The sequence below is a fragment of the Salvia hispanica genome, chromosome 1 (assembly GCF_023119035.1).
Source record: "Salvia hispanica cultivar TCC Black 2014 chromosome 1, UniMelb_Shisp_WGS_1.0, whole genome shotgun sequence".
NCBI lineage: Eukaryota > Viridiplantae > Streptophyta > Magnoliopsida > Lamiales > Lamiaceae > Salvia > Salvia hispanica.
This window is the reverse complement of record NC_062965.1, coordinates 5,854,123-5,879,079: the sequence shown is the minus strand read 5'-3', so window position 1 is coordinate 5,879,079 and position 24,957 is coordinate 5,854,123. Positions and strand designations below refer to the sequence as shown.

Here is a 24,957-nt window from a genome sequence, read left to right as displayed (position 1 = left end):
TGATCATTCCTAGAATTCTTTTAGCTGGACCCAAGTCTTTCATATCAAAAGCAGCCTTTAAATCATCTTTAACTGATTGAAGTTCTTTCTTGCAGGCTCCAGCAAGTAACATATCATCTACATACAGTAGAAGATAAGCAACAGGCACCCCATTCTTCCTCTTAATATACACACATTCATCATACAAAGACTTCTCAAAACCACAACTAACCATGTGATTATCAAATTTCTTGTGCCACTGTCTGCTTGCCTGCTTTAATCCATAAATGCCCCTCTTGAGCAAACAAACTTTTCCTTCATTTTCCGGGCTGACAAAACCCTCAGGCTGAGCCATGTAAATTGTTTCCTCCAGCTCACCATGCAAGAAGGCGGTCTTAACATCAAGTTGTTCCATTTCCCAGTCCTTTTTAGCAACAACAACAAGTAATATTCGAATTGAAGTATGTTTCACAACTGGAGAAAATACCTCATTGAAATCCACACCTTGCTCCTGTGTGAAGCCTCTAGCAACTAGTCTAGCCTTGAATCTGATATGATCACCCTCTACTGCTGATTCAATCTTCTTCTTGAAGATCCATTTACAACTCACAATCTTTCTGCCTTCCACCCTTTCAACTAGTATCCAAGTTCCATTCTTAAGAAGAGATTCTATCTCCTCCACCATAGCTAGCATCCACTTATCTGCTTCCTTGGACTGTATTGCTTCTCTGTAGGAAGCTGGTTCACCATACTCCACCTCCTCAGCAACACAGAGAGCATAGAAAAGCATTTCTGAGTCAGAGTATCTTGAGGGTGGCTTCACATTTTTCCTCCTCACCCTATCTCTAGCAAGTTGATAATTTTCTAGACTTTCTGTACTAGCAGCTGGATGACTATAATCAGAATTATTCCCATGATCTTCACTGAATTCTTGATCCTTATTAGGATCTTCAACATCAGGTGGTGCACCCTCAGGCTCCACCTCAAAATCAGTAGTCAATCTTCCTTGATCATCTTTAGTATTTTTCTGCAAAAATGGCATTTCATTCTCCCAAAAACCACATCTCTGCTGATGATGATCTTGACATTCCCAGGCTCTACACACCATAGCCTGTATCCTTTTACTCCAGACTGATAACCGAGCATCACACATCTTTGTGCTCTAGCCTCTAATTTTCCTTGCCTGATGTGAGCAAAGGTTCTACAGCCAAATATCCTTAATCTGGAATAATCTCCAAGTGTTCCATGCCATCTGAAGTCAGGTATATCACCATCTATGCTTGAAGCTGGGCACATATTCAGCAATTTAACAGCTGTGGAAGCAGCTTCAGCCCAAAACTTCCTCTCCATACCAGCTGAGAGTAGCAGACACCTAACCCTTTCAATAATGGTTCTATTTGCCCTCTCTGCCACACCATTTTGTTGTGGATTCATGGGGACAGTTTTGTGCCTCTTAATGCCCTTACTCCTACAATATTCATCAAACTCCCTTGACAGATATTCCAACCCATTATCAGTGCGAAGACACTTCAACACCTTTTCCTTCTCTAGCTCAACCTCAGAACACCAATCTGAAAACTTCTTGAAAGCCTCTGATTTCTCTTTGAGTATATAAATCCACATTTTTCTAGAGTAGTCATCTATAATCGTCATATAGTATCTGCCTCCACCTATGGAGTTTACTTGAGCAGGACCCCAAAGGTCACTATGTGCATAGTCTAGTGGCTGGGTGGATAGATGTTTACCTTTAGGGAAGGACAACTTCTTTGAGATTCCAAGAACACACTCTTCACATTTGAGCTGCTCCTTATTCAATTCTGCCTGCATGATTCCCTTTTTCACAAGCTCTCTGACACTGCCCTCTGCAGGGTGGCCCAATCTCATGTGCCATAACTTCACATCCTCTATCACTGAGTTTGCTTCAGCATCAGGTACTTGCACTTCTGCCAGCAGATAATACAAACTTCCCCTCCTTTCAGCCACCATAACTTCCTTTCCACCCTTACTGACCACCATTCTTCCTTCAGTAGATGAGAATACACAGCCCTTTCTTTCAAGAAGCCCAAGGGAAATCAAGTTCCTCTTAACTTGAGGAATATATCTTACATCACTTAAAATTCTGATGCAGCCATCACTCATTCTCAGCTTCACAGAGCCAATGCCTTTCACATGGCATACTTGATTGTTGCCCAAAATTACTGTCCCAGAACTTTCACTCAGATCTTGAAACCACATCAAGTTAGAGCTCATGTGGAAACTGTAGCCTGAATCCATGATCCAGCTCCCACCAATTCCACTTTCCATCACATTCAGAATCTGATGCTCTTGACTCTCTTCTGGGCAATCTGTGGCGTTCACCATCTTCTCACCAGCCTGTGCCTGTTTTTTTTCCAAGCATAGCAGTCCTTTTTCAAGTGACCGGGCTTCTTGCACCAATGGCAAGAACGAGTCTCTTTTTGATCATGTTGAACACTCTTGGATGTCTCCTGATCTTTCTTGAATGGTTTCTTGAACTTATGTTTCTTCACATTGAGGCTCTTTGCAACAGATGAACTAGCCTCATTTCCCATCCTCCCTTTGTGGATTTCTTTAGCTCGAATTGCTGTCTGAACCTCCACAAAAGTGATGGCCTTGTCTCTCCCATACAAAATCGCATCTCGCAGTTGATCAAAAGATTTAGGAAGAGCATTTAATAACAAAATTGCCTTATCCTCATCTCCTTTAGCCACATCAATATTCTCAAGATCATCTATGGTTTTGCTAAAATCTTCCAGTTGTTCTAACACCCCTTTATTCTCCAAGAACTTATAGGAATACAACCTTCACTTCATATACAACCGATTAGCCAAAGATTTCGTGAGATAAAGATCCTCTAACCTGGCCAAGATTCCTCTAACCTTCACCTCCCGTAGAACTTTATCGGCGAGGCACAATACAATCGTGTTGTGAGCTTTGGCCTCGATCTCGGCTTGCTTCAACACAGCCTTCTCATCGAGAACCCCTTTTTCATTCTGATCTTTCTGTTTCGTTTCCAAAGCCGATGCGAGCCCCTGTTGCGTCAACATCGCTTTCATATTCATTCTCCAGAGTCCGAAATCGTTGTTGCCGGTGAATTTTTCAGCCTCAAGACGCTCTGCCATCTTCAAGAATCGCAATCAAATTCACCTTCAATTCTCAGCTCAAATTTGGGGAAAACTGCGACCGGCGTTCCCACAAACGGCGCCAATTGTGAATCTAACTGGAATTGAAAACGACTAAAAGAAGAACACAAGAATTTAGGGAAAGAATTTCTTATTCAATTTCTGGAAGAATACAAAACGAGAGAGATGATTTTTGGTGAATGAGTATTCCACAAGCTAAGACTTACTCTATTAATCAGCTAGATACAAATGGACGGTAGTGATTAAAACATCTAACTAGTTACCATCCAACGGCTCAGGATAGCCCAAAGCAGTCTCCATATCAAACCCTCTAACTTGCACATCTTGAGCTTGATTTAGCTCAACACAGCTGCTGTAATCAATCATCATAACATATATAATTTATAAAATTATAATATTTATATTTTTAAAACTAAAGAAAGATTAGAGGCATAATTCGTAAAGCAGTAGCAGCCATCATTAATTCATTATTCTGTCCTAATTCTAAATCTCAATTCTTCAATATTTTATATATCAAACAGGTATGATTTGCGGTATACCGCGGTATACCGCAACACGGTACGGCATACCGAAATATCGGTAAGGTAAAGGTTTTCAAATTTTGACATACCGTCGAAAAATTCGGTAAGGTATAGGTATGGCATTTAGTCATACCGCAATTTGCGGTATGGCATTCTCGGTGCGGTATACCGTACCATGCCAACCCTATTTGAGGCTCCGGCTAGTACTTCTAAAAACATTCATGCTAATTCTTCTCACTCCGTGTTTTGTTTCTTATCTCTAACAAGAAACGAAACAACGCAATCACTTTACCAATGAAAGGAACACTGCAGATCAAAAACTTGATAATAGTAATTGCTTATGTAGTAGTACCTGTCTAGAATCTATTTTGGTGGACTCTAACTCATCGTTTATAACTACTTGCTCAGGCTTCATTTCCTCGACTAATCCTATGTTTAAAACCTTACTCAGACCTCGACTAATTCTATGTTTAAAACCTTACTCAAACTAGTGTGATTGTCTCAACATTAATTAGGAGGCTTCTAACTAAGAGCATCTGCTTGCTATCTATCCCCTTTCGTGTCTACCGAAATAAAGAACCTACGACATTGCCGTCTTCACCGGTGTAACTCACAGCACATGCTCGCTACCCCCCTTTGCTACAACATTATTGTTAATTGTTACTCCCTCTGTTCCGCTTAAGATGACATGTGATAAGGCTAATTTCATGCATCGGTTATATGGTGAAAAACGTTACAATTTGCTGGGTCTAACATGTTTTCTAAGCCAGGTGTGTGATAAAATCGCTAGATCGAGGGAATGCTGAAGGGAGCAGTCTAGCGAAAGAATGAAGTGAGCAGAATTCAAAGGAAAAGAAGGCGTGACGGAGGGAGTCAGTAGCTGAGGGCAACAAAGTCTATCTATACCTCGCTGGGCCCCACTCCAATGCCTATAAATAGAAGAACATGCAACACACGGAAAGGACTGACTTTTTTTTCGCTCACTCTTAGCTCATACACACAACACACTTGGGAATGAGAGATCTGGGGTAGTTTGGGTCACGAAGGGTTCATTTCTTCAGAAGTTTCAGTTGCAACACCGTCCGCGTGTGGGCGAAGATACAATCTCTTTAAATTTCAGTTGTTTTTTGCACTTTTGCGGTCGAGCTTCACTTTTGGGAGTCGACTTGGATGTTGATGTTACTTGTTATCCTTTCGCTTCTGTTGGTTTGAGTTTATTTGTGACATTTCAAGTTGATTTACGTAGATCTTGCTGCTGAGAGTTTATTTTAACAAGTTTTATGTCGATCTCTGTTTTATTTTGATGTTGTGGTACTCGATCTGGGAATTTGGTGATAGATCTGTGGATTGTTGATTTATTGGAGGTTGTCGTTAAAATCTGAAGTATTGAAATGTTTCTGTTGGTTGGAGTTTGTGTCGGACGCTTGGATCCGGAGTGGATTTAGCGTCTGAGGTTGGATCCAAAGTGAGAAAGGGGAGTTGTTGAATGGATTTGAGTTTTCCGCTTGTTTCCTGTTTTACTTCGTCTAGCATCTGTAGATCTGTTTAGTTCTTCGTTGTTATGCATCAAATTGGTTTAGATTTAGTTTGCTCTGCTCTGATTTCGTTCATGTTGTTTTTCTTATGAGTTTTTACGCAATTTGGTTGAAGAAGATGATGTCGCGTTAGTTAGTACCGAGTTAGTTATTCTGCCAGCTTTTCGTCCGTACTCTGCTTTCTTTTCAGTCATGGTCCCCACAGTCAGTTTGTTTCCCAGGTCTAGGTAATTAGAGTAGTTTTTCTTTTAGATCTAGTGATTGTGCGGTTAATTTCCTTGCATAGTTTTCTTTGTTGCTTCGCCTAGGTCTAGTTGTTAGCGTAGCCGTTTTAAAATTCCCTATTCAAGCTTATTTTGTTTTCCTCAACCCAAGAAAAATGCGTGGCAGCAGCCAACACTAAAAACAAGCCCAAATCCTTGAACACGATTATTACGCATCCATCTCTGTGGGATCGATCCCTACTTCCCTATACTAGGTTTAGTAAAGTGGTTGAGGGTTTTTGAAAGAGTGCTCTGTGTGTCCGACGACCAGGATTTCCTACGACCAACGAGTTCCTAGACCGCGTGATCTAGTGGATTTGCTGGACCAAGGGAACCTGTTTATTTCCTTCTGTGCGCACCGTGAGAGCAACCATCGTACTTTCAACATGTTTTCCTTTTTAGTTTGTCCCAACTAAGATGACACATTTCCTTTTTTGGTAACTTTCTCTCTTCAATTAATACACTCAACCACTTTTTCCCACTCCTATTAAAATATCCATCTTTCTTCATCTCTCTACTCTAATACTTACATCCACTTTCTTTCTCCAATTAAACACTTTAATCAATAACTCCTAAAGTCCCGTGCCGGCTAAGCAATGTGTCAACTTAGCCGGAACGGAGGGAGTATTATTATCTTTTACTCCAATTTGTTAGAATTTGATTCACTTTTAATTGGTAAGCATCTTATATAAACTCTTATAAACATCACCTTAATATTAGATCGTATATTATGAGAAGATCACTTTTGGATGGAGAAATCTATGGCCTCGTAAGAGGATTAGTTCTTTGTTTTCCTAATGTCATTCAACTTTCCATTGTATGGAGTGTTCACCTAATTCTTTTACTTTGTCCGCCAATACTTGGCATAAGTTGACATGGGACAAGTTTTAAACATCTAAAGAAAAAGTGGAAAAAGTTAGTGAAATGTAAATCCTAATATGAAGTACTACTAGTTTTGAGATAAAATGCGAGTGAGTTGAGTTCGTAGATATAAGGTCAATTACCAAAAGTAGTACTGTAAAGTAACTATGACAAATATTAGCAAATAGAACGAAAAGAAAACTTGTGGCAAGTAATGATGGGCGGAATGAGTATTATTGTTATGGTTTTCTTTTGTGGTATATTCTCTACTGCGTTCTCTGTAGTCATTTTCGAGCAGCCGCTTTGGTGGTTTTCTCTATGTGAAAACCCGCCCCTCTCTGCTCAAAGTCATGACACCCATCTCGCAAGTTGCCCTCCAACGCGTTCCGCCCTCCATCCCTGCCGTCAAATGATGACCATCCACCTGCCGCGGATGCTCTTAGCATTGCTAGATCTGACGTACAATTTGGAATGAAATAGAGCATAGCTCTATAGTTTTCAAATCGGAAATGGAAGAGAGGAAAAGAATAAAAACAAAAATTTACCAAGACTGATAGGAAGAAACCAGTTAACTGCCCCATTCAACATCGGCTGTATATTCGTTAAATAGTAAAAAGATGTTCAAAAAGCATGAATAATTGCCATTATAGTGCATTCAACACTTGGGAATATAAGAGAAAAAAAATGTAATCAAACACGCCATGAGATTCAACTCGATGCCAACCTTCATTTTATCCCCAAAAAATGCTTTTTCTCAAGCAATGATTATTCTAAATATTTATTACCATGCCTTTCTTCTATGTTGAGGACAAATCAAGCTCAAGCAGCTTTCTTACAATGCTTTTCGAGCCATTCCATCGTAACACTCTTTGGCCTCTCCAGCGGCAGTCCAAGAGCTCGGTCCCATATTAGCTGAAGCGACAAGTAAAGGCACAAGGAAAGAGATTTCAGGAAAGAATCAACTATGATTATTAGGAAACTAGAAACAGAGGGGCTAAGCACGGTTGACAACCTGAGCGCAAATGCCAATAGCTCTTGAAACGCCAAAAAGAACAGTGTAGTATCTATAAACGTCAATGAGAAAATTGTCAATAACAGCACAGCCTGCAAATTAGTATTCCCTGGGGAGAATTGAATAATGAAATAAGCAGGTTAAACTAGCACTAGAAAAAATTGAAATGTACCTTGCTTCTGTTAAACCATAATAATTGAGCAATACTCCACTGTGGGCATCTACATTAGGCCATGGGTTCTTCACCTGCAAAAGTCAGATGCCAGAAATAACCTACATCAGGACATAGATATGCAAAAAGACAAAAGAACAACATACATTCGACATAACATACAAGTATACATTTTATTAGAGACAACATCCAGAAAATATTTTAAAATTGCCATATGCAGCTATGTCTTATGCATGAGTCATGACGAATTAAGCCCACTCCCCAACCCCAATATGCGTGTGTGCGTGTAGGGGGAAAAGTGAAAAAGAAAAGTAAGCGTTGTTAGTTTAGACAGTAACAGAGCTCACAGGCAAGAAGCCATAATTCACTCATACCTACTTTCCAACAGTGATAACTTCATTATTTGTTAAATCCTACACAATAAATTTGACATCTAACAATTTTTAAATAAAGAAAAATAAGTTTTAACACCTAAACAGTGAAGAAATCTCATGTAAACTTCTAAGCAGCTTTTACTTGTGAGCCAGAGTCCCATACCTTTCCAAGTTCCAATAGTATTGGGGGCACTACCTCATAAAGATTTGAAACCTGCAGCAGATATATCAGATTACAGTTAATACCAGAGTCTGAATGTTAATCCCATATATCAAGGTTAAAGTGGTTACTAGTTTAAACAGTGGATCCTCTGGCAAGTGCTTGAGAGCAAATTCTCTCTGGCATGTGTATCTTGGATCAGTCTTGCGCAAAACTCCATGTCCAAATCCAGGAACAACCTACAGTATAATACCACGTAAAGAATGAGAAGGTAAACACTGAAGAGGTCAAATCAAGATGGAAATCACAACAAAATAACCACGAGATCGAAAATGATTAAGAGGCTCTTGGATGTTAGAATGTAACGATAAATAACAAGAGCAAGAGGGGTTTTTTAAACTGCAGAGCAGGTGCTCAATTAATGGACAGAAAAAGAAAGAACATAAATTCTATATATTAACTGAAAAAGGCACAAGAGTACTAGAGTAAGGTCACAGCATTTGAACTTAAGCACCCGCAGTGACAACAGCTAGTAATTTGAAGAGTATCAATCTACTGAACATGATACTTATATGTTGGCCATGAAAGATGAAGCAAAATCAACACAAAATGGTTTCTTATAGTCATAGGGGAGGAGACAACAAATTACAATGCTACAGATAGAAACTACCTTGCCGCTGTTCAATGTTTTCCAGACATACTTTTTCAAATCTTCTTTGCTAACATTTTCCCCACATTCTCCTACCACCGATTTAATCCATAGCAAGACTTCCTGCACAAGACCACAAAGTGAAGCAGATAGTAAGGAATATCAAATATGGCTACCTTGGAGATGCTGTTGCTGGTTATTGACCACGGTACGTTTTTGTGTTATGTTATCATTTATAAAATAATTTTCATTTGCAATTAAACCGTGAATGATGATAACATGTGCTCCTCTCTTTTAGAACAAGGAGCAGGCTCTAAGTTGTTCAAGAAAAAGGAAGAACCCAAGAGTGAAAGTAGGGGTAACTAATCAGCTTTGGGGGCGAGACATAGGGTAATATTGTCAGTAAGTCCATAGGTTTAAAGCCAAATAGTTTTATATGAAAAAATCTGTGTCCGTGTAAAGATCAATTCCTTAATAAGCCATGAGTCTAAGTGATCAGAACAAATAGATTATGCATGTTGGCATTGAGACAAGGACATCGAATCCACACAATTTAGCACCTGATTAGCCAAGCCATGAAGTGGACCAGCTAGACCATTTAATGCAGCAGCAAATGAGAGATAAGGATCAGAAAGGGCACTAGCAACCTGTTCAAGTACAATGAGCAGCTATTAGAGCAATATAAGTACACTAATAGAGATTCTACATATGCCATAATGTCAGGAGAGTTAAGTAGTAAAAGCCCAAAAGGTATCTTAGTAGATGTCAATAAGTAGCATTTCTGTCAGCTAAGGCCCTTAGAAATGATACATAAAGCATAATGTCACTTACCAGATGACCAGTATGAGCACTGACATTCCCACCTTCATGGTCACTGCATGAAGTAAATGCAAATTACACAAAAGAACAATTTTTTATTTGATATGCTCATGTTACTTAGTATGTACACTTACACTGATACATTACAATGAGAAAAATAATAATACCTATGGATGGTCACATAAAGCCTCATAAGCTCTTGCATGGCAGGATCATCAAAACCCAGCATATGTGCGAAATTCCCTCCGTAATCTAAAGAGTCGTGCATTGGTATAACTTGCCCATTCTTGTACATCCTTCACCAAACAAATGTTACAAATATACTAAAACATGATATCGTTTTTTACAGAATGAATCATTGTAATAAATTGTTTTACAGAATGCATCACTGATGTAACTAGTTTGGAAGATTAAACGGAAGAACTCTAAGAAATATTCCATCCAACCAACCTGCGGTAGACATATGAAGCTACAATTGGAAGTTGAGCAATCAAACTAAGGGAGTCTTCAAATGTTGGTTCCCAGTACCTGTTGAGGACTAACTGTCAGAACAGGAAATAGTTTGATACTACTAGAAAGTAAAGCCTCCTCATGAACTCACTTAGACTTATGGATCCCTTTCTCATATGCCTTCTGGAATTCACTTTGGACCTTGAGCAAAGAAAACAAAGTGTTTTTCAGTTGGTATCTCCTTGCATAAGAAAACAATGAAAAACATTAATCTATTTCCCTATTTGGTACATTTGGACAAATCATAACAAACTTTACCATACAACTCAAAGCATAATGCACACTAAAAAACTATTGCTGAAGACAATGCATACCCACTAAGGTTAGCATCTGTGCACACAACAGGCATAGAAAAAACATTAGAAATTGTCCGATCACTTTGATTTTACATGTTATATAATTCAAAGCATCTGATGGAGAGACTAAATGCATAAGATTACCTCCCTTATATCCATTTCTACCGAATAATGTAACTACTATTTTTCTGTGTATCTTTCTTTTATTAAAATAAGTTGAAGGTCACCCTTTCAGATTCAAAAGTTTGAAGATAAAAATATTTCAGCTTGAAAAAGCTACTTATGAAAATAGTAGTATCACCAGGCACCAGTTACTAAATTTTTAATACGTATGTACTCCATTTCACAATATAAATATCACAACATCAGGATAAGTTTACATAAAACTTAGAGCATAAAAGTACACGCATTGATTGCATGGGAGATAACTATTAACATGACCAGATTAAAAACTAGGTTTCCTAATTCAATTCGATAAAAAATAGCAATTCATCGTTGCACATTTCCACCTGAAGAGCCATAACACCAGTCGCAAATTGAGTCATTGGATGAGCATCAATAGGTAGGGCATCAATAGTTTTATAAACATGATCTGCAATAAAAAAAGAATGAGTAAAAAAATGAGCTTGTAGACAAAGTTGTAACAAATGATGGTAACTTTCACATTGTATTAGATAACTGTGGTTTCAACTGCAAAAAAATATTATAGGAAAAGTAATTATGTTTATGGAGGGGATGCCATGGATTGGTAGAAAGTAGAAACAATATTTTTCTAAGAATAGCATCGAAAATTGTAGCATCTCCTAATATAAGTTATACACGTGAAAGAAGAAGTTGCAACTTGCAACAATTGGATACAGATGAACAAGTTGCTAACTGGATTGTCATTTGCTATAATAGGGTAACTAGCTAATAAGTTGATAACCAATTTGAGAGTTGGGATGACCTGGGACAGTAGCACGATTTCTTAGTTCCTTAGATAATGAATCGACTTGCTCTTTTGTCGGCACCTAACCCAGGCAGGGAAAGATAAGAGGATTAGATTTTTCAAAATAAATCAAAGCACAAATGAAGTAAATACTTACGAGTGCATATGAAAAGTAAACAAAGGAAAATTTTGATACAAAATATAAATATTAAGGTAAACTTGTTTATACTTGAATACTGGATGCAACTATATTTGATGATGGGAAGAGGTACATGGTGGGGTATAAGAAAAGGTTAGCAACCTACTTTTCCTGTTAAAAGCAGCCAAAGGAGACCTTCAGGTAAAGGTTCTCCTCCAGACTTGGCTGCAGGTAACAAATTCTGACATTCAGGAATAGACAAGCCCCTGAAGCGAATTCCCTAAAACAAGTTAAGTGCACGATAAGTTACATCTCAGTAGCAATTGATTGCATAAAACAGAATTTACAATTTTACAGTCTGCATGCAAGGTTACTGAGGAGTTGCCAGAAAATCAATAGATAAATGGGGTGTACCTCTTCTGGATCAAGTAATGAAGTCTCCCACAGTAGTCCTGTCATTCCTCTCATTCCACCAAGTACCTTTTGACAATGAACAAGCAAATCCAGCATTAATTAAAAAATCGATTTTCTAGAAGCATGAGCCGAATTTAAGGAAAGCCAAAAAACAAGAACGACATGTACCATATCAACAGTAATGTTTCCCAGCTGAACTTTACCATGTTCTGATCTAAGCTTCTTTAGGCGTTCCTGGGACAAAAGTAAAATAAGTGAGTATCCAAAGAATCAATATGGATATGACAGAGATGGGAGAACAAAATCATTTTTGGGTCAACGCTTCCATCAATTTATCTCGAGTAATGAACAAAGTCAGAAAATCCACATATCTTCTCCCCCCCCCCCCCTCTCCTGCTCAGCATGAATAAACCAACAAAACAAAGCATGAATACTACTCCTACTACTAGTTTCAGCCCATATAGCAAAATCAAAATTACCTGTTGTTCTGGAATCAATTCCTTCAGCTGGGAATGTAGGTCCTACAGAAAAGCCAAAGGTACATGACCACATATAAAAATTAGCTTAGGTTTTAGAAGAACGAACAAAGGCAATGCAAACAGAATAAATAAACTTATTACTGTTTACCAAAAAATGCAATGGCCTGTAGATTTATAAAAACCCAACTGTTTTCCCATGCTTGAATATGATTTATTTGTACTTATCCCTATCTGTTATCTAGTTTACATGATCCTCACAATAGGCAAACAAATATTCAAATTAAAAATCTACTGCAATGCATCAAAGCTGTTACTTCTAATCTTCAATCTTCAGATGATGACCACAGTAATGTATCAACATAATATACCAAACCATATCAAATCCAAACACTCATTGATCAAATGAAATCTATTAAATAATAAGAAGCAAAGATGCTTACAACCTCAGAGGATGTCTGGACTTGGAACCAGCGGACAGAATTGAGGAGACCTGGCTGTTGGACCTGGTTGATGCAAACACTTCAAGTTTAAAGAAAATCTAAAGGCACTCACAAACAAGAAAATCAGTCTACAAACATAACCGAACAGGAGATAAATCTTCTAGCACAGAATTCTGGTCATACTGATTTCCCTAACACCTTTATTGCATGTGAACTTACATGAAATCAATTTCAGTGGCGGTTTCTAAATCAATGTAATTAGGTGGGGAGGGGGCAAGCAAACAAATCGAGAACTACTACAATTACTCACAGCGCGCGACCGCAGCTTCGTCAACAGAGAAGCGCCCTTATGAAACACCATTGCTCCGGAATAACCAAATTACTGCAAAAAAACGATTCATTCAAAGCATATCAAGCGAATCAACTAGGATTACTGATAGGAATGTAGCCTAAAATACGAACACACTACATTTCCAGAGATTTTTCAACTTAGTTCAGCAGATCAACCAAACATCAAGAGCGAAAAAAGTAGAGAAAGTGCGTAATTGGCAGAAAAAACAGCGAAATAAATGGAATCAGCTTAGAATATTAACCTTAAGAGAGAGAGAATTTGGGGGCTCAGAGAAAAAGAGTAGATGTTGGCGGAAAAGCTTGCGCTGCGGAGAGATGAATGAATCAACGGCTTGCTGTTGACGACTTTAGAATTTTGAATTTACAATTATAATTAGATTTTAGAATAAATAAATTATCGACGAAATCAATTTTTATACGGATCACGTATTTAAAATAAATCAATTAAACAAAAAATAAATTAAACTTGCTTTTGAATTACAGAATTGAAAAATCGATAATAACGAATAAAATAAAAGAAGCTTAAGATGTGGAAATGAGCACGACTCTGCAGTGAGTAACGACAAACGCAGAAGCAGTTTTGGCTTTTGACTGTGTGCACTAGTCACAGCTCTTCTCGTTCGTGGCAGTTGTTCGATGGATTCGTCGCTCCATACAAAAATCAAACTACCAAATGTAGAATTAGGCATATGCCTGCCGCCGCCTTCATTTCCCCTTCTCGTTTACCTACTTACTGCATCTTTTGCTTCACTCCAGCTTATCTGTTTCCTCTCTAACTGTTAGGTGACCCTACGTTTATATTCGCCAATTTTGGTTTCTGATTCTTACTTTCCCCAATAAGAACGATTGTTCAAGCGTTAATTTTGCTCTCGGCATGCGCTGCTGCATATCCAGGATTGTTAAATGGCATTCCAATTTGAGGAATTTCAGCTCTGTAAGCTCCTTCGGTTTTGTTTGATTAAATCGCCTTTTGTTTCTTCTATTGGAATTTATGTGATTTTTGAGTCCCCTGCTAGATTTGAACTCGGAAAACTGATTTATTTTGGGATTTTGCTTTTTAACTCAATCAAATTGTGTTTTTTTTGTAAAGTTTCCGTTTTTTTGAAATATTGTTTGCCATGACTCAATCGATGCAGGCACTGTTGTATTATTTGCTAATCCTTTTTACTTTATATCGAGCTTGATTTAGCTGTGTGCTACTTTTCCTAGTGAAATTTTGCTTTATCAGCATTGAAGGCTACACTATGAATCAAATCGATGAAAAGAAGTAGTCCATTTGAACTAGCTGATTTTGAATGATAAGGTGTTCACATGTTTTACTGTAGCTCTATCTGATGTCAATTCATCTTTTTGTACATTGTCAAATGCCAATGTATTAAAGCACCAAGATCACCTTAAGCTCGAAGAAGGTGGAATCAAGGATATCATGCTTGTTTTCCACTGAGAGCTTAAAAATGGAGTATATATATAACGAAGAGTTTTAATTGATTTTCTTTTTCCGTTTTTTACTAATGTGCTAATGCTATTAAGTTTACACATCATGGCTGGCTGTTTCCATTGTAGGTTCCTAGTTTACTGCATTTCCAGTAATCAAGTGCTGGACTATTGTTTTCTACTAGTGATCAAATTTCATTTCAGGCGAACAGTACTATCATATCTCACATTCCGCAAAATAGCAGTGATGGACCAACTTCAACAAGACAAATTAATGATGAAACCGTTTCAAAGATGTATGGTACTTCATGTGAAAAGTTTCCAGCAGATGAACCTGTTTCCAACATGCTTGTTGATTCGTTCGGGAGGAAACATACTTATTTGAGAATCTCATTAACAGAACGTTGTAATTTGCGATGCCAGTACTGTATGCCTGCTGAAGGCGCAGAGCTAACTGCCAGCCCTCAACTTCTTTCACAGAATGAGATTGTTCGCCTAGCAAATATATTTGTCAGTTCAGGTGTCAATAAAATTCGTCTGACTGGTGGGGAGCCCACGGTGAGGAAGGACATTGATGACATTTGCCTACAGCTTTCAAACTTGAAAAGGCTCAAAACACTTGCTATGACCACTAACGGAATCACACTAGCGAAGAAACTTCCAAGATTGAAGGAATGTGGTCTTAGTCTGCTGAACATAAGTTTAGACACATTGGTTCCAGCTAAGTTTGAATTTATGACTCGGCGGAAAGGACATGACAGAGTGTTGAACTCCATCGATGCTGCTATAGAGTTGGGATATAGTCCTGTCAAAGTATGTTTTATTGTTATGGCTGTTTAATTTATCATCTATTTGACAGATAAATATGTAATCATGAATTGGAACTCATGACTTTCTTTCCTCTTCCATGTTCTCTTATTTCTTATCTTTTCTCCTTCTGGAAGACGGGGTAGTAAATATATGTTAACGTGCTTTACACCTTTCTGTCAGGTAAACTGTGTTGTAATGCGCGGTTTCAATGATGATGAAATATGTGATTTTGTTGAATTGACGCGTGAAAAGCCAATAAACGTAAGGTTTATTGAGTTCATGCCTTTCGATGGGAATGTCTGGAATTCAAAGAAACTAGTTCCTTACTCTGAGATGATGGATATTTTGGTAAGGTAGAAATCTACACACCTCTATTTATATAGCTTTCAGATTTGTTGTTACATGTATCAGCAGTTACAAATTTCTAATCAGGTCAGGCAAAGAACTCCAGAGAATTCAGGATCACCCCACCGAGACAGCCAAGAATTTCAGGATTGACGGGCATCAGGGTACAGTTTCTTTCATCACATCAATGACTGAGCATTTTTGTGCTGGTTGCAACAGACTGAGACTTTTAGCTGATGGGAACTTTAAAGTTTGCCTCTTTGGTCCGTCAGAGGTAAAACGTTGCCTCGCTCATCATCCATTGACAATCTATTAAATGGCACTAGTAGCTTCATCCTATGCTTATTGCCCACATAAGTGCCTATGATTAAGGGATGGGAATTTCTAGTTCTGTTTTATCTTACTGCAATTGTTAGCGAGTTTTTTGTCACAATGCCAAGCACAGCTATATTATTGTTTCAGGGTTAGTTTTATTTATTGATTGTTTAATATATTCAGTTAACCCACTAGCTCCACTCTTAAATACAGTCGAGTGAGCAGATAGATTTTGTCGATACTCTTAACTCCATGCTTCTCGATATATATTAAAAATAACATTTGTTTCTCATACTCATGAGGTTGTTCCTTTCAGGTTAGCTTGAGGGACCCCATGCGCCATGGTGCTGATGATAGTGAACTTGAGGAGATTATAGGAGCAGCGGTAGCCCTTTTGTCCAATTTCTATCTAGTTTTCACAATTACATCCAATTTTGTGTTACTGTACACTTTTAATCTCACATTTCCAAACATTTATTCCGCGTACCAGATAAAAAGAAAGAAAGCAGCTCATGCTGGGATGTTCAACCTTGCGAAGACTCCAAACAGACCAATGATACATATTGGCGGCTAGAAATCATCATGACATGTGCGTTATTCTGTATGTTACTTGTAAGTGCTCCTTTTCAAGGCCTACTATACTTTCATGTGGATTGGCTGCTTGGTATTTCAATCTATCTACTCATAATGTTTAGTTTCCATAGTTGTAAATTGTGTGGTTTAGGTTTAAACTCGTTGAACATTGCTAAGTATGCATGTAAGACATCGCCACAATGATTCCACAGATCAAAGGAGGAGTTTAAAACTAAATAAATTTTTTTGTCACTGTTTTGGTTCTGTTTGAATTTTATTAAGTTATCAATTTTAATCGAAGGCAAGCTATCGACTGTGCTTCTTTCTCATGAATTTATCTTGAATCAACACTATCTCAATTGCTTGACTCTGTTCTTCTTTTGATTGGCATACATGTGCATTGACACATACATGTGTAATCCTTCTGGAAAATATTCCCTCATGATTTTATGTTTCTTCTATTTCAGCCATCAGTCTAACTTGCTCGCTGGAAACTGCATGGAGAAATTACATCTCCCTCGAAGTTCGACCACACACCGAAGAAAAAGATGCGTATACCGTATACAAGAGATCTCTGTAGAAAGACATGGTCAATTTTGATTTGTACATTATCGTTACTGCAAAAGTTTCTATAAAAATTATTTTCCTATTTTCATGTATTCTGGATAATGTAATTTCCAATTTTCTCTACATTTCTTGTAAGGCCATATGATCTTCTATCAATTTTCTCTGCATTTCATGTTATTCAATCTATACTGTATTAAGTAAATCAGCAAAGCTGAATACATGTATCAAAAGAGGAATGTCCTCTTCAATCAATCAGTTCATTACACCTAATCTACAACACCCTAACTAATAGAAAGAATATCACCACAATGAATAGGCCAAACAGAGGATCAACAGAATCAGTTTCTGCTCAATCCTTATATCTACTATATCATGGAATCCCATTCCCCCAACACCTCCTCACCACGAGTCTTGTGGCGGATATCATCCTCTCGTTGCTCTATCTTTGATTAATCAGCAACTGAGAACAACGAAGATGTCGATCGACAAGTAAACTTCTCAGCGACACCAAACAGCAAAACTAGTTTGCTTCATCTCCTAACCAAGCACAAAAGCCAGATACCAATCTGCAACCAGAAAATCGAAAACAAATCCACTCCCTCCTTCCACCAATTAGCAAAGAGGCATCTCCCCAAATACATTGATCTGAGAAGACCTGAAAGAAAACAGAGTGGGCGATTCATTCATGTCATGAAAGAATCCATCAATATCTTCCAGAAAAGTCGAGAACAGGCTGTGATCCTCCGCATCGCATATCTCTTCTACCTCAACCTTCATTCTCCGAGCCCCTTGTAGCACCGGTGCCTCCTCTCTTTTGATGCAGTGAGGCAGCAACACAGACGATGTGTTGTTTCCCTTCTTATTTCTGCTTTGTTTCCTTTCCACTGGCTTTCCTGTTAGCCTCTGGACAAGCTGCTGGAAATCCTCAGCAGTCGTCGTTATGATCTCTGGTTCGACTATGTGAATTATGCGTATCTTTGGCTTTAGTTTGGAAATCGATCGTGAATAGTCATGGACAGCCGCCAACTTAGGCCGAGCTAAGGCTGCTTCCAATGAGTTAGCCTTCATGTTTTTGTTTTATGGAAGAAGTAGATTATGTTGAAGATTGAGTTCTTGAAAATGTATATAGTATATATAGTTACAACTTACAACACTACAACTAGACTTTGATAAAAGAATTCCAACTTGTGAAAGAAAGAAAGTGTTTGGCCATTGGAAGCATTGATCAGATGGTGTACTTGCTCGTACACATATACAACCAAGAGCCCCCAAAATGCTAGTAGTATTATTTTTTCCCTACTTATTAAGTATATTCCATCAACTTGCATCCCACAAATGGATATTGCTGTCTCACTATGATTATATTAATTGCAATTTTTTCTTAGTCATATTAATTTATTTAGTCAACGTTTGTTAATCACATAAGTTTATCAGCTGTCTTCACATCAACTAGACACGTAATTTTATCATCTTAGGACCACACACGATAGCATAATGAATTTCGATTTTCGAGATATTTACATGTGAGTAGTCCCGCATAAAAAGATGTAATAAAAATTGATCAACTAAAATAACTATTACGAATCTGTTTTGAGATGAAACAACAACAAGGTTTGTATCAAGTATGTCTCAATTAATGAGACCATAGCTCGTATAGTCGGAGAGCTATATTTTGCAGAAATACATGGAGTTGAATTTGGATAGGTTGACTTTGTGGAAAAGATGGTGTCTTTCTTTATGTTTTCACTCAAAGAAAGATAGGTTAGTGTTATATATATATATGCAAGTTGATGGAGAATGTGTGTGATCCAAGTAAGCTTATTCTCTAATTATGCTCAAGTTAATCCTAATCATTGACTTTTTGTTGATTATTAAGGATTAGGAAAAAATAATTAGAAGGTTGTGGCTTTGAGATGATGAGAAGGTCGTAGTTGACACGTTCCTCTGATTCCTCCAATAGGGGAACAAGAATTATTTGGTTGTGTAGGGACATGAGATGGAACATTCACATTTACACACGTATAATTCATATCTTTGAGGGGTGAGGCAAGGCTAGAATTTTGATCTATGCAAAATTCATTCTTAATACAAAAATACAGAATCAAGCATATAGAGGTCATTTGAAGGTCATTATTATCTTATTTTAGATTATTATAGTAAAAATGACATAAATGATTTTAATATGACCTCAAAGCCGGATTTTATAATATGACCATTATTTTATATTGAGATCAATTTTTGTATTATCATTTCCCCTATGTAATAAAATAAATACTATTTGGAGTATTGCTCGTTATAATTAAATATACTCTTAATTATAGGAGAACTTACAAAACTATTCATATCAATTGAAAGTTGCGATTTAGAAATTAACGAAAATATCATGTTGTTCGATTTTTGATGATTAGGTGTCTCGTCGGCAGAATTTTATTCCGCGTGACATATATGACAGTTAGCGTGTTTTAGACTTTCACTACTCCATATTGTATTATTAACTGTCCATGATATTTTGGAATTCGTGATTTATTATAATGAGGTTGAATAAATATAAAATTGAAGTGCAGCATTTAATTTCTTATTAAAAATATGCATATGTATTTTTGGAGTCCAATATTGATTTTAGACAATGAAGTCCTCTAGTTTGTTATCTTCGTATAATTATATCAGAAATCAACAATTAGTGATTGACTATTGGATTTGGATGCAAATGGAACATTAAGATATTGAGAAGTGGCAGTTGCAAATACTATTAGAGGTAATGAAAGGATCATGGCCCCTTAAAAAATGTTAATTTGTGGCCCCTTAAAAAATGTTAATTAGTGATAAAGAAACTTTGATTGTGCACTTCTGTTTTTTTGGCTTTAAAATGAAGACATTGCTGATGCAATGTTGATGACGATTTTGTGCATGTTGAAGTACAACTTAGATTTTAAAACTAGTTGGGAAAGTCAACTTCTGTTATATAATGTGACACTAAATCATAATGTGGTATGATTGTCGTCTGCGAAAAGTTGTAGTACTAATTTTTTTAAAAGGTGGATACTTGAATAATTTCACTACTACTTTAACGAGGGATTATATATACGTGTAGATCTTTTGATTTACTTTTTTATTTATATTAAGACAGATATGATTAACTACAAATTTAATTAGATACTCCCTGTACTACTACTCATTATTTATCAATATTTGCAATTTGATTTAGGGCCCAAGTTAAATTTGGGCGTTAGAGATCTTATTAGGATGATTCACTTACTCCACTTATTATCTTATTTTCCATCATAAACCAAACGAACATTATTGCTACACAAATTAATATGACATGTCTTATCATAAAACAAAAATTATTTCGAAAAAACAACTGATAATATATTTCAAAACATTAAAATAAGTATATAACGATGTCGTTTCATGCTGTAATGTAGTAGAAAAAAATCTGGTTGACAATCCTAGTCGCGTTATTGGCCTTCATGTAATGACATCGGGTTATAAATTTAAAGGATATTGACATCTAATAATTCGTACCATCTATGAATTCATAGAAACCCCAAAATTTAAGCAAATACAAATTGAAGTGTTTGCTTTTTAGTATTTTGAAGACATCACCAGTTTTAAAATTTTGTTTTAACAAATCTATATAACATTAAACAATAAAACTGATAAAGTTAAAATCATATTTTAGGCCTTTTTGACTTATTTCTTAATTTTTAATCCTAGATTTCGAGCATTGTATATGGTTATTAGTAATAAAATTAATTTAATTAATAAATAATCAAAAAAGAATGATTATAGTCAATTAATTTATTTTTCATATATCATGTCTAGTTTTGTTTTAAGATTTTCGCATGAAGATGCAGTGTATATAAAGAAATCGATTTACTTATTAACAATTAGTTAGGTGATTACTATTAATTTACTTTCAGTTGTATTTGTGATACCTCATTTTACTCGTTCCTTGTTCAATTTATGATTGTACTCCATTCGTCCCTCTATAGTAGAGACGCTTCTATAAGGACTAATTGTCTTTAAAGTCATGAATTTTCAACATAGTTTGGTTTTCCCCATGAATTTTATATGTTGCATGAAAAGTCACGAACTTTACCGGATTGTGTAAATTTCTCATCCGACCCGACCCGACAGATTTCCGACACAAATTTATCCTACGTGGCGCGCCAGATGCGTGACTTGACAAATGACAAATTTAGGGTTCAATCGAATTGTGGAATTAATGCTACTTTTATGCTAAATTCGACTTGTGGAATTCGATTTGTATGTTTATGTCGATTTGTATGCTTTCATTTGTGCTACTTGTATGTTTGTGATAAGTCCAGGATTAAAGATTGCAAAGATAGAAGAGAAACAATCAGAGTTAGTGGAGTTTTGCCAAGTCACGCCTCCGGCGCGCCACGTATAATAAGTAATTGTGTCGGAAATCTATCGGGTGGGTCGGATGAGAAATTTACATAATCCGGTAATGTTCATGACTTTTCATGCAACATTTAAAGTTCACCGGAAAAACCAAACTATGTTGAAAGTTAGTTCATGACTTTACAAGCAATTTTTCCTTTAAATAATGATAATTATTTTCCATAATAGTGATTTATCACCAAACGCTTAAACATGATAACTCATAATTATCTTTGGTTACCAATTAAGACAAGTTAACTAGTTGACACCATGATAACTATTGATGGTTGTATCATGTTGGCGAGGCCCGATTCATGCATGTGTTTTATAGCAAAACCACACTGAAAGCAAATTAAAGAACCTTTTTGAGCCAGGTGTGTGTAGATTTCGCCGGAAATCGAAGATCACATCATTCCAGAGGGCGAAAACAAAAGTTGGAGAAAGAGGAGAAAAGAGGCGGCTTTTAAACTGATCAAGTCATTATCCAACCGGAGCCAGCCAGACCTTGCGCTGGAGATAAGACTATGAACTCCACTCTAAGGTGTGCAGGGCAAAAGCGTCATTTTAGGGGGGTGGTACCCTAGGGATCAGAGCCTTACGTCTCTCTATATAAAGGAGCTTTGCACACTAAGAGTAGGGAGTTCCCCCACATTTCATTTCTTGCTTAGTAGTTTAGGGGGGTTTTCTTTAGAGTAGGTAGGATTTCTAGCTCTCTTCCGGAGCTGAAATCAAAGTTCTCTTCAATTCCTCGCTTTTCAATCTTCTGCACACACTTGGTTCCGTTTAGTTAGCTGGTAGTTAGTTGCTTTCCGTTGCTGTTCTCGCACATTTCCAATTTCGGTTTTGTAATTCCACCCTGAGAAGGGGTGATGAGACAATTTACCGCTTTCTTAGTTTAGTTCTGTTTCATTTTCATGTAATCGACACTCCTTCCTGTTCTGTTCTAGTTTAATCTAAGTTTCTGTTTTCGTTTTCTTCGTTCCGTGCTTGTTTTGTGTTTTAGTGTTTAGATCTATGTTTGATTTCTTGTTTTGTGTTGAGTCTTAGCTTAGATTTGCAGTTTTCTGTTTGAGTCTTTGTTTTCCGTTAAGATCTACGTGCTTTCTTTTCGTTTTTGCATGCAATAGCCGTAGTTCTCTTTTTTTACGTTAACGTAGGTTAGATCGTAGAAGTAATTTTAAGTGTGTTTCTGTGTTGTTTCGTCTTCCTCAGCTTTTCAGATCCGTTGTTGCTCTGTTTCTTTACGCTGAGTTGTTGTGGAAGACGATTCTGTTAAAGTTATTTTGCTTTTCGTGCCTTTTTGCAGGGGCCTGACAATCCCGTTATTTTGTTTGTTTTTTTATAGTAATGTTTTCTTAGTTGATCAGTTAGGTAGCTTAGTTGTTCAGTTTAATTAGTTCTTTTCTTTTTCGCATCTGTAGATACTTAACCCACCCCTAAAATAAAGCGTGGCAGCAACCAAGCCCCGAGCCGTATCACACAAACAATTCGATCCTTACTTCCCTATACTAGTTAATAGTATTATTGGGTTAAAGTTTTTGACGTCGTATCCCCTTCAGTCTCTCATTTCTCGAGTCAGTGTCACTCAGCTTGATCAGCCTGAGCTTTTATAAATTAATCACTACACTAATAAAAATTTGATTGTGCATTACACTTCTGTGTTTTTTTAAAAAAAATATCAAAGCATCTGTTTTTAGTATTTGCATTCAGAAGCTAGAGTGGTATTATTAAAAACGTTGTTGATCTTTCGCATTGCCTTATTATAACAGATATTGTAGTTGTTTTGTCTTTTCTCACTACTACTATTTTTATTAAAAGTTGATTATGCTGATAGTACTATTTCAGCACTATATAGTGTCGAGTCAACTCTATTCATGTGATTAACTTATTTGGGATGATTAGTGGAGCATGCGATTAGAATGATAAGCTTATTTTACATCATAAACTAAAATTATTGAACACAAATTAATACTATGAGATGTCTTGTCCGAAACAAGAAATACTAAAAATGAATAACTATTATCAAAGCATTGTGTTGATATTTTCGAAACATTGTATTGACATTTTCACCAAAAACCCTAATTTGGTAGTTTTTTTTATCCTTTTCGATTTAATTAATGAAAACGAAAATTACACGTGGCAAATTGTAGACCACAAGTTTTCTAAAATCCTATGATCACAAATTAGTTGTACTTAGTAATTAATTGATGAGTTAGCAATTGATCACTCCCCTTAAAATATATATATATATATATATATATATATATTATATTTATATATATAGGGTTTTGATCTATGAAAACCAGATTTAAATACAGAAACGCAGAACGCGGTCATACATAGGGCATTTTTAGGTCATAGTTAGTTTATTTTTAGGTCATGCTAACAAAGCATGACCTAAAATGATCTTAACATGACATAAACCAAAATCTTATAATATGACCTAAAACTGCTTAATTATGACCTTCCGTATTTTTGGTTAATTATTGACCATTAGATCATCTAATCCTAGGGCCAAGATTTGGGCTGCATTTTTGAATTTTAAACACATACTTGTTTTGATCATCTCCCTATATATATATATATATATATATGAAGACCAGATTTAAATACAGAAACGCAGAACAAAGTCATACGTAAGACATTTTTAGGTCATAGTTAGTTTATTTTTAGGTCATGCTAACAAAGCATGACCTAAAATGATCTTAACATGACATAAACCCAAATCTTATAATATGACCTAAAACTACTTAATTATGACCTTCCGTTTTTGAGTTAATATATATATATATATATATATATATATATATATATATATAGTTGTGATCAATGTCGAACCAATTTTAAAGACCGAACTAGAGACCAAATCTGAGCCATTAGATCTAGTGTTTTTGATGAGATGTGATGCTGTGTAAATTTTTTCTGCTTCATTACGAGCCTATTTTACTTCATTGTATAGGTATATTACTTCATTCCGTACGTAATACCTTGAAACTACAACATGTTTTTACTTGCTTCCAGTAGGTTTTGAAATGATTCACCATATGCTTCATTCAAATTCATTGACTTGAGTTTTTACTTGATTAACATTTTAAAATGCAATTTATTCAAGTGGGTTTATTACTTCATTCAGAAACATTATTACTTCATTGGATAAGATTTTTACTTCATTCCAATAGGATTTCAAATGCTCTACACATACTTCATTCCAATAATTTATTACATTATTCCATGTGTTTATTAAACCATATCAGCGCCGTGGAGGTGGTGATAGATATTGTAGAGAGAAGAATGGCACGCGACGGTGAAACCGCATTTACGTACTAGAATGAAGTAATAATCCTATTGGAATGAAGTAAAAACCTTCTGGAATGAAGTAATATATTCTGGAATGAAGTTAAATCTTCGTAACATGTTAGTATGACTTATTTACCTTCGGATGA

At 36.4% G+C, this 24,957-nt stretch overlaps 3 protein-coding genes across 6 annotated transcripts; 1 reads left to right on the top strand and 2 right to left on the bottom strand.

The window, feature by feature from the left end:
• Positions 1-6,876: 6,876 nt before the first annotated feature.
• On the bottom strand, positions 6,877-13,439 carry LOC125201655 (citrate synthase, mitochondrial-like). Of its 3 annotated transcripts, none has more exons than XM_048099857.1 (20): positions 13,306-13,439; positions 13,023-13,094; positions 12,713-12,775; positions 12,273-12,314; positions 11,962-12,027; positions 11,794-11,859; positions 11,546-11,659; positions 11,259-11,322; positions 10,822-10,904; positions 10,108-10,157; positions 9,957-10,034; positions 9,674-9,802; positions 9,519-9,561; positions 9,248-9,334; positions 8,709-8,810; positions 8,170-8,277; positions 8,042-8,092; positions 7,505-7,578; positions 7,333-7,384; positions 6,877-7,232 (listed from the first exon to the last, which is right to left on the bottom strand). In XM_048099857.1, exons 2-20 carry the CDS (start codon positions 13,071-13,073, stop codon positions 7,140-7,142), a joined length of 1,416 nt encoding a protein of 471 aa, XP_047955814.1. In that variant the 5' UTR covers positions 13,074-13,094; positions 13,306-13,439; the 3' UTR covers positions 6,877-7,139. The 3 variants fall into 3 exon arrangements, with proteins under 3 accessions (XP_047955814.1, XP_047955816.1, XP_047955815.1); XM_048099859.1 differs by having other exon boundaries at positions 12,716-12,775; XM_048099858.1 differs by lacking the exon at positions 13,306-13,439 and adding an exon at positions 13,182-13,196.
• Positions 13,440-13,623: 184 nt separating this feature from the next.
• LOC125201392 (GTP 3',8-cyclase, mitochondrial-like) lies at positions 13,624-17,263 on the top strand. Of its 2 annotated transcripts, none has more exons than XM_048099477.1 (7): positions 13,624-13,997; positions 14,702-15,310; positions 15,488-15,660; positions 15,740-15,926; positions 16,284-16,352; positions 16,458-16,556; positions 17,008-17,263. In XM_048099477.1, the coding sequence occupies exons 1-6, from the start codon at positions 13,938-13,940 to the stop codon at positions 16,539-16,541; spliced, it is 1,182 nt and encodes a 393-aa protein (XP_047955434.1). In that variant the 5' UTR covers positions 13,624-13,937; the 3' UTR covers positions 16,542-16,556; positions 17,008-17,263. The 2 variants fall into 2 exon arrangements, with proteins under 2 accessions (XP_047955434.1, XP_047955433.1); XM_048099476.1 differs by having other exon boundaries at positions 13,626-13,997; positions 16,458-16,579.
• Positions 17,264-17,719: 456 nt separating this feature from the next.
• On the bottom strand, positions 17,720-18,175 carry LOC125185775 (VQ motif-containing protein 25-like). Its single transcript, XM_048082284.1, has one exon. The coding sequence runs from the start codon at positions 18,173-18,175 to the stop codon at positions 17,720-17,722; it is 456 nt and encodes a 151-aa protein (XP_047938241.1).
• Between the last annotated feature and the right edge of the window lie 6,782 nt (positions 18,176-24,957).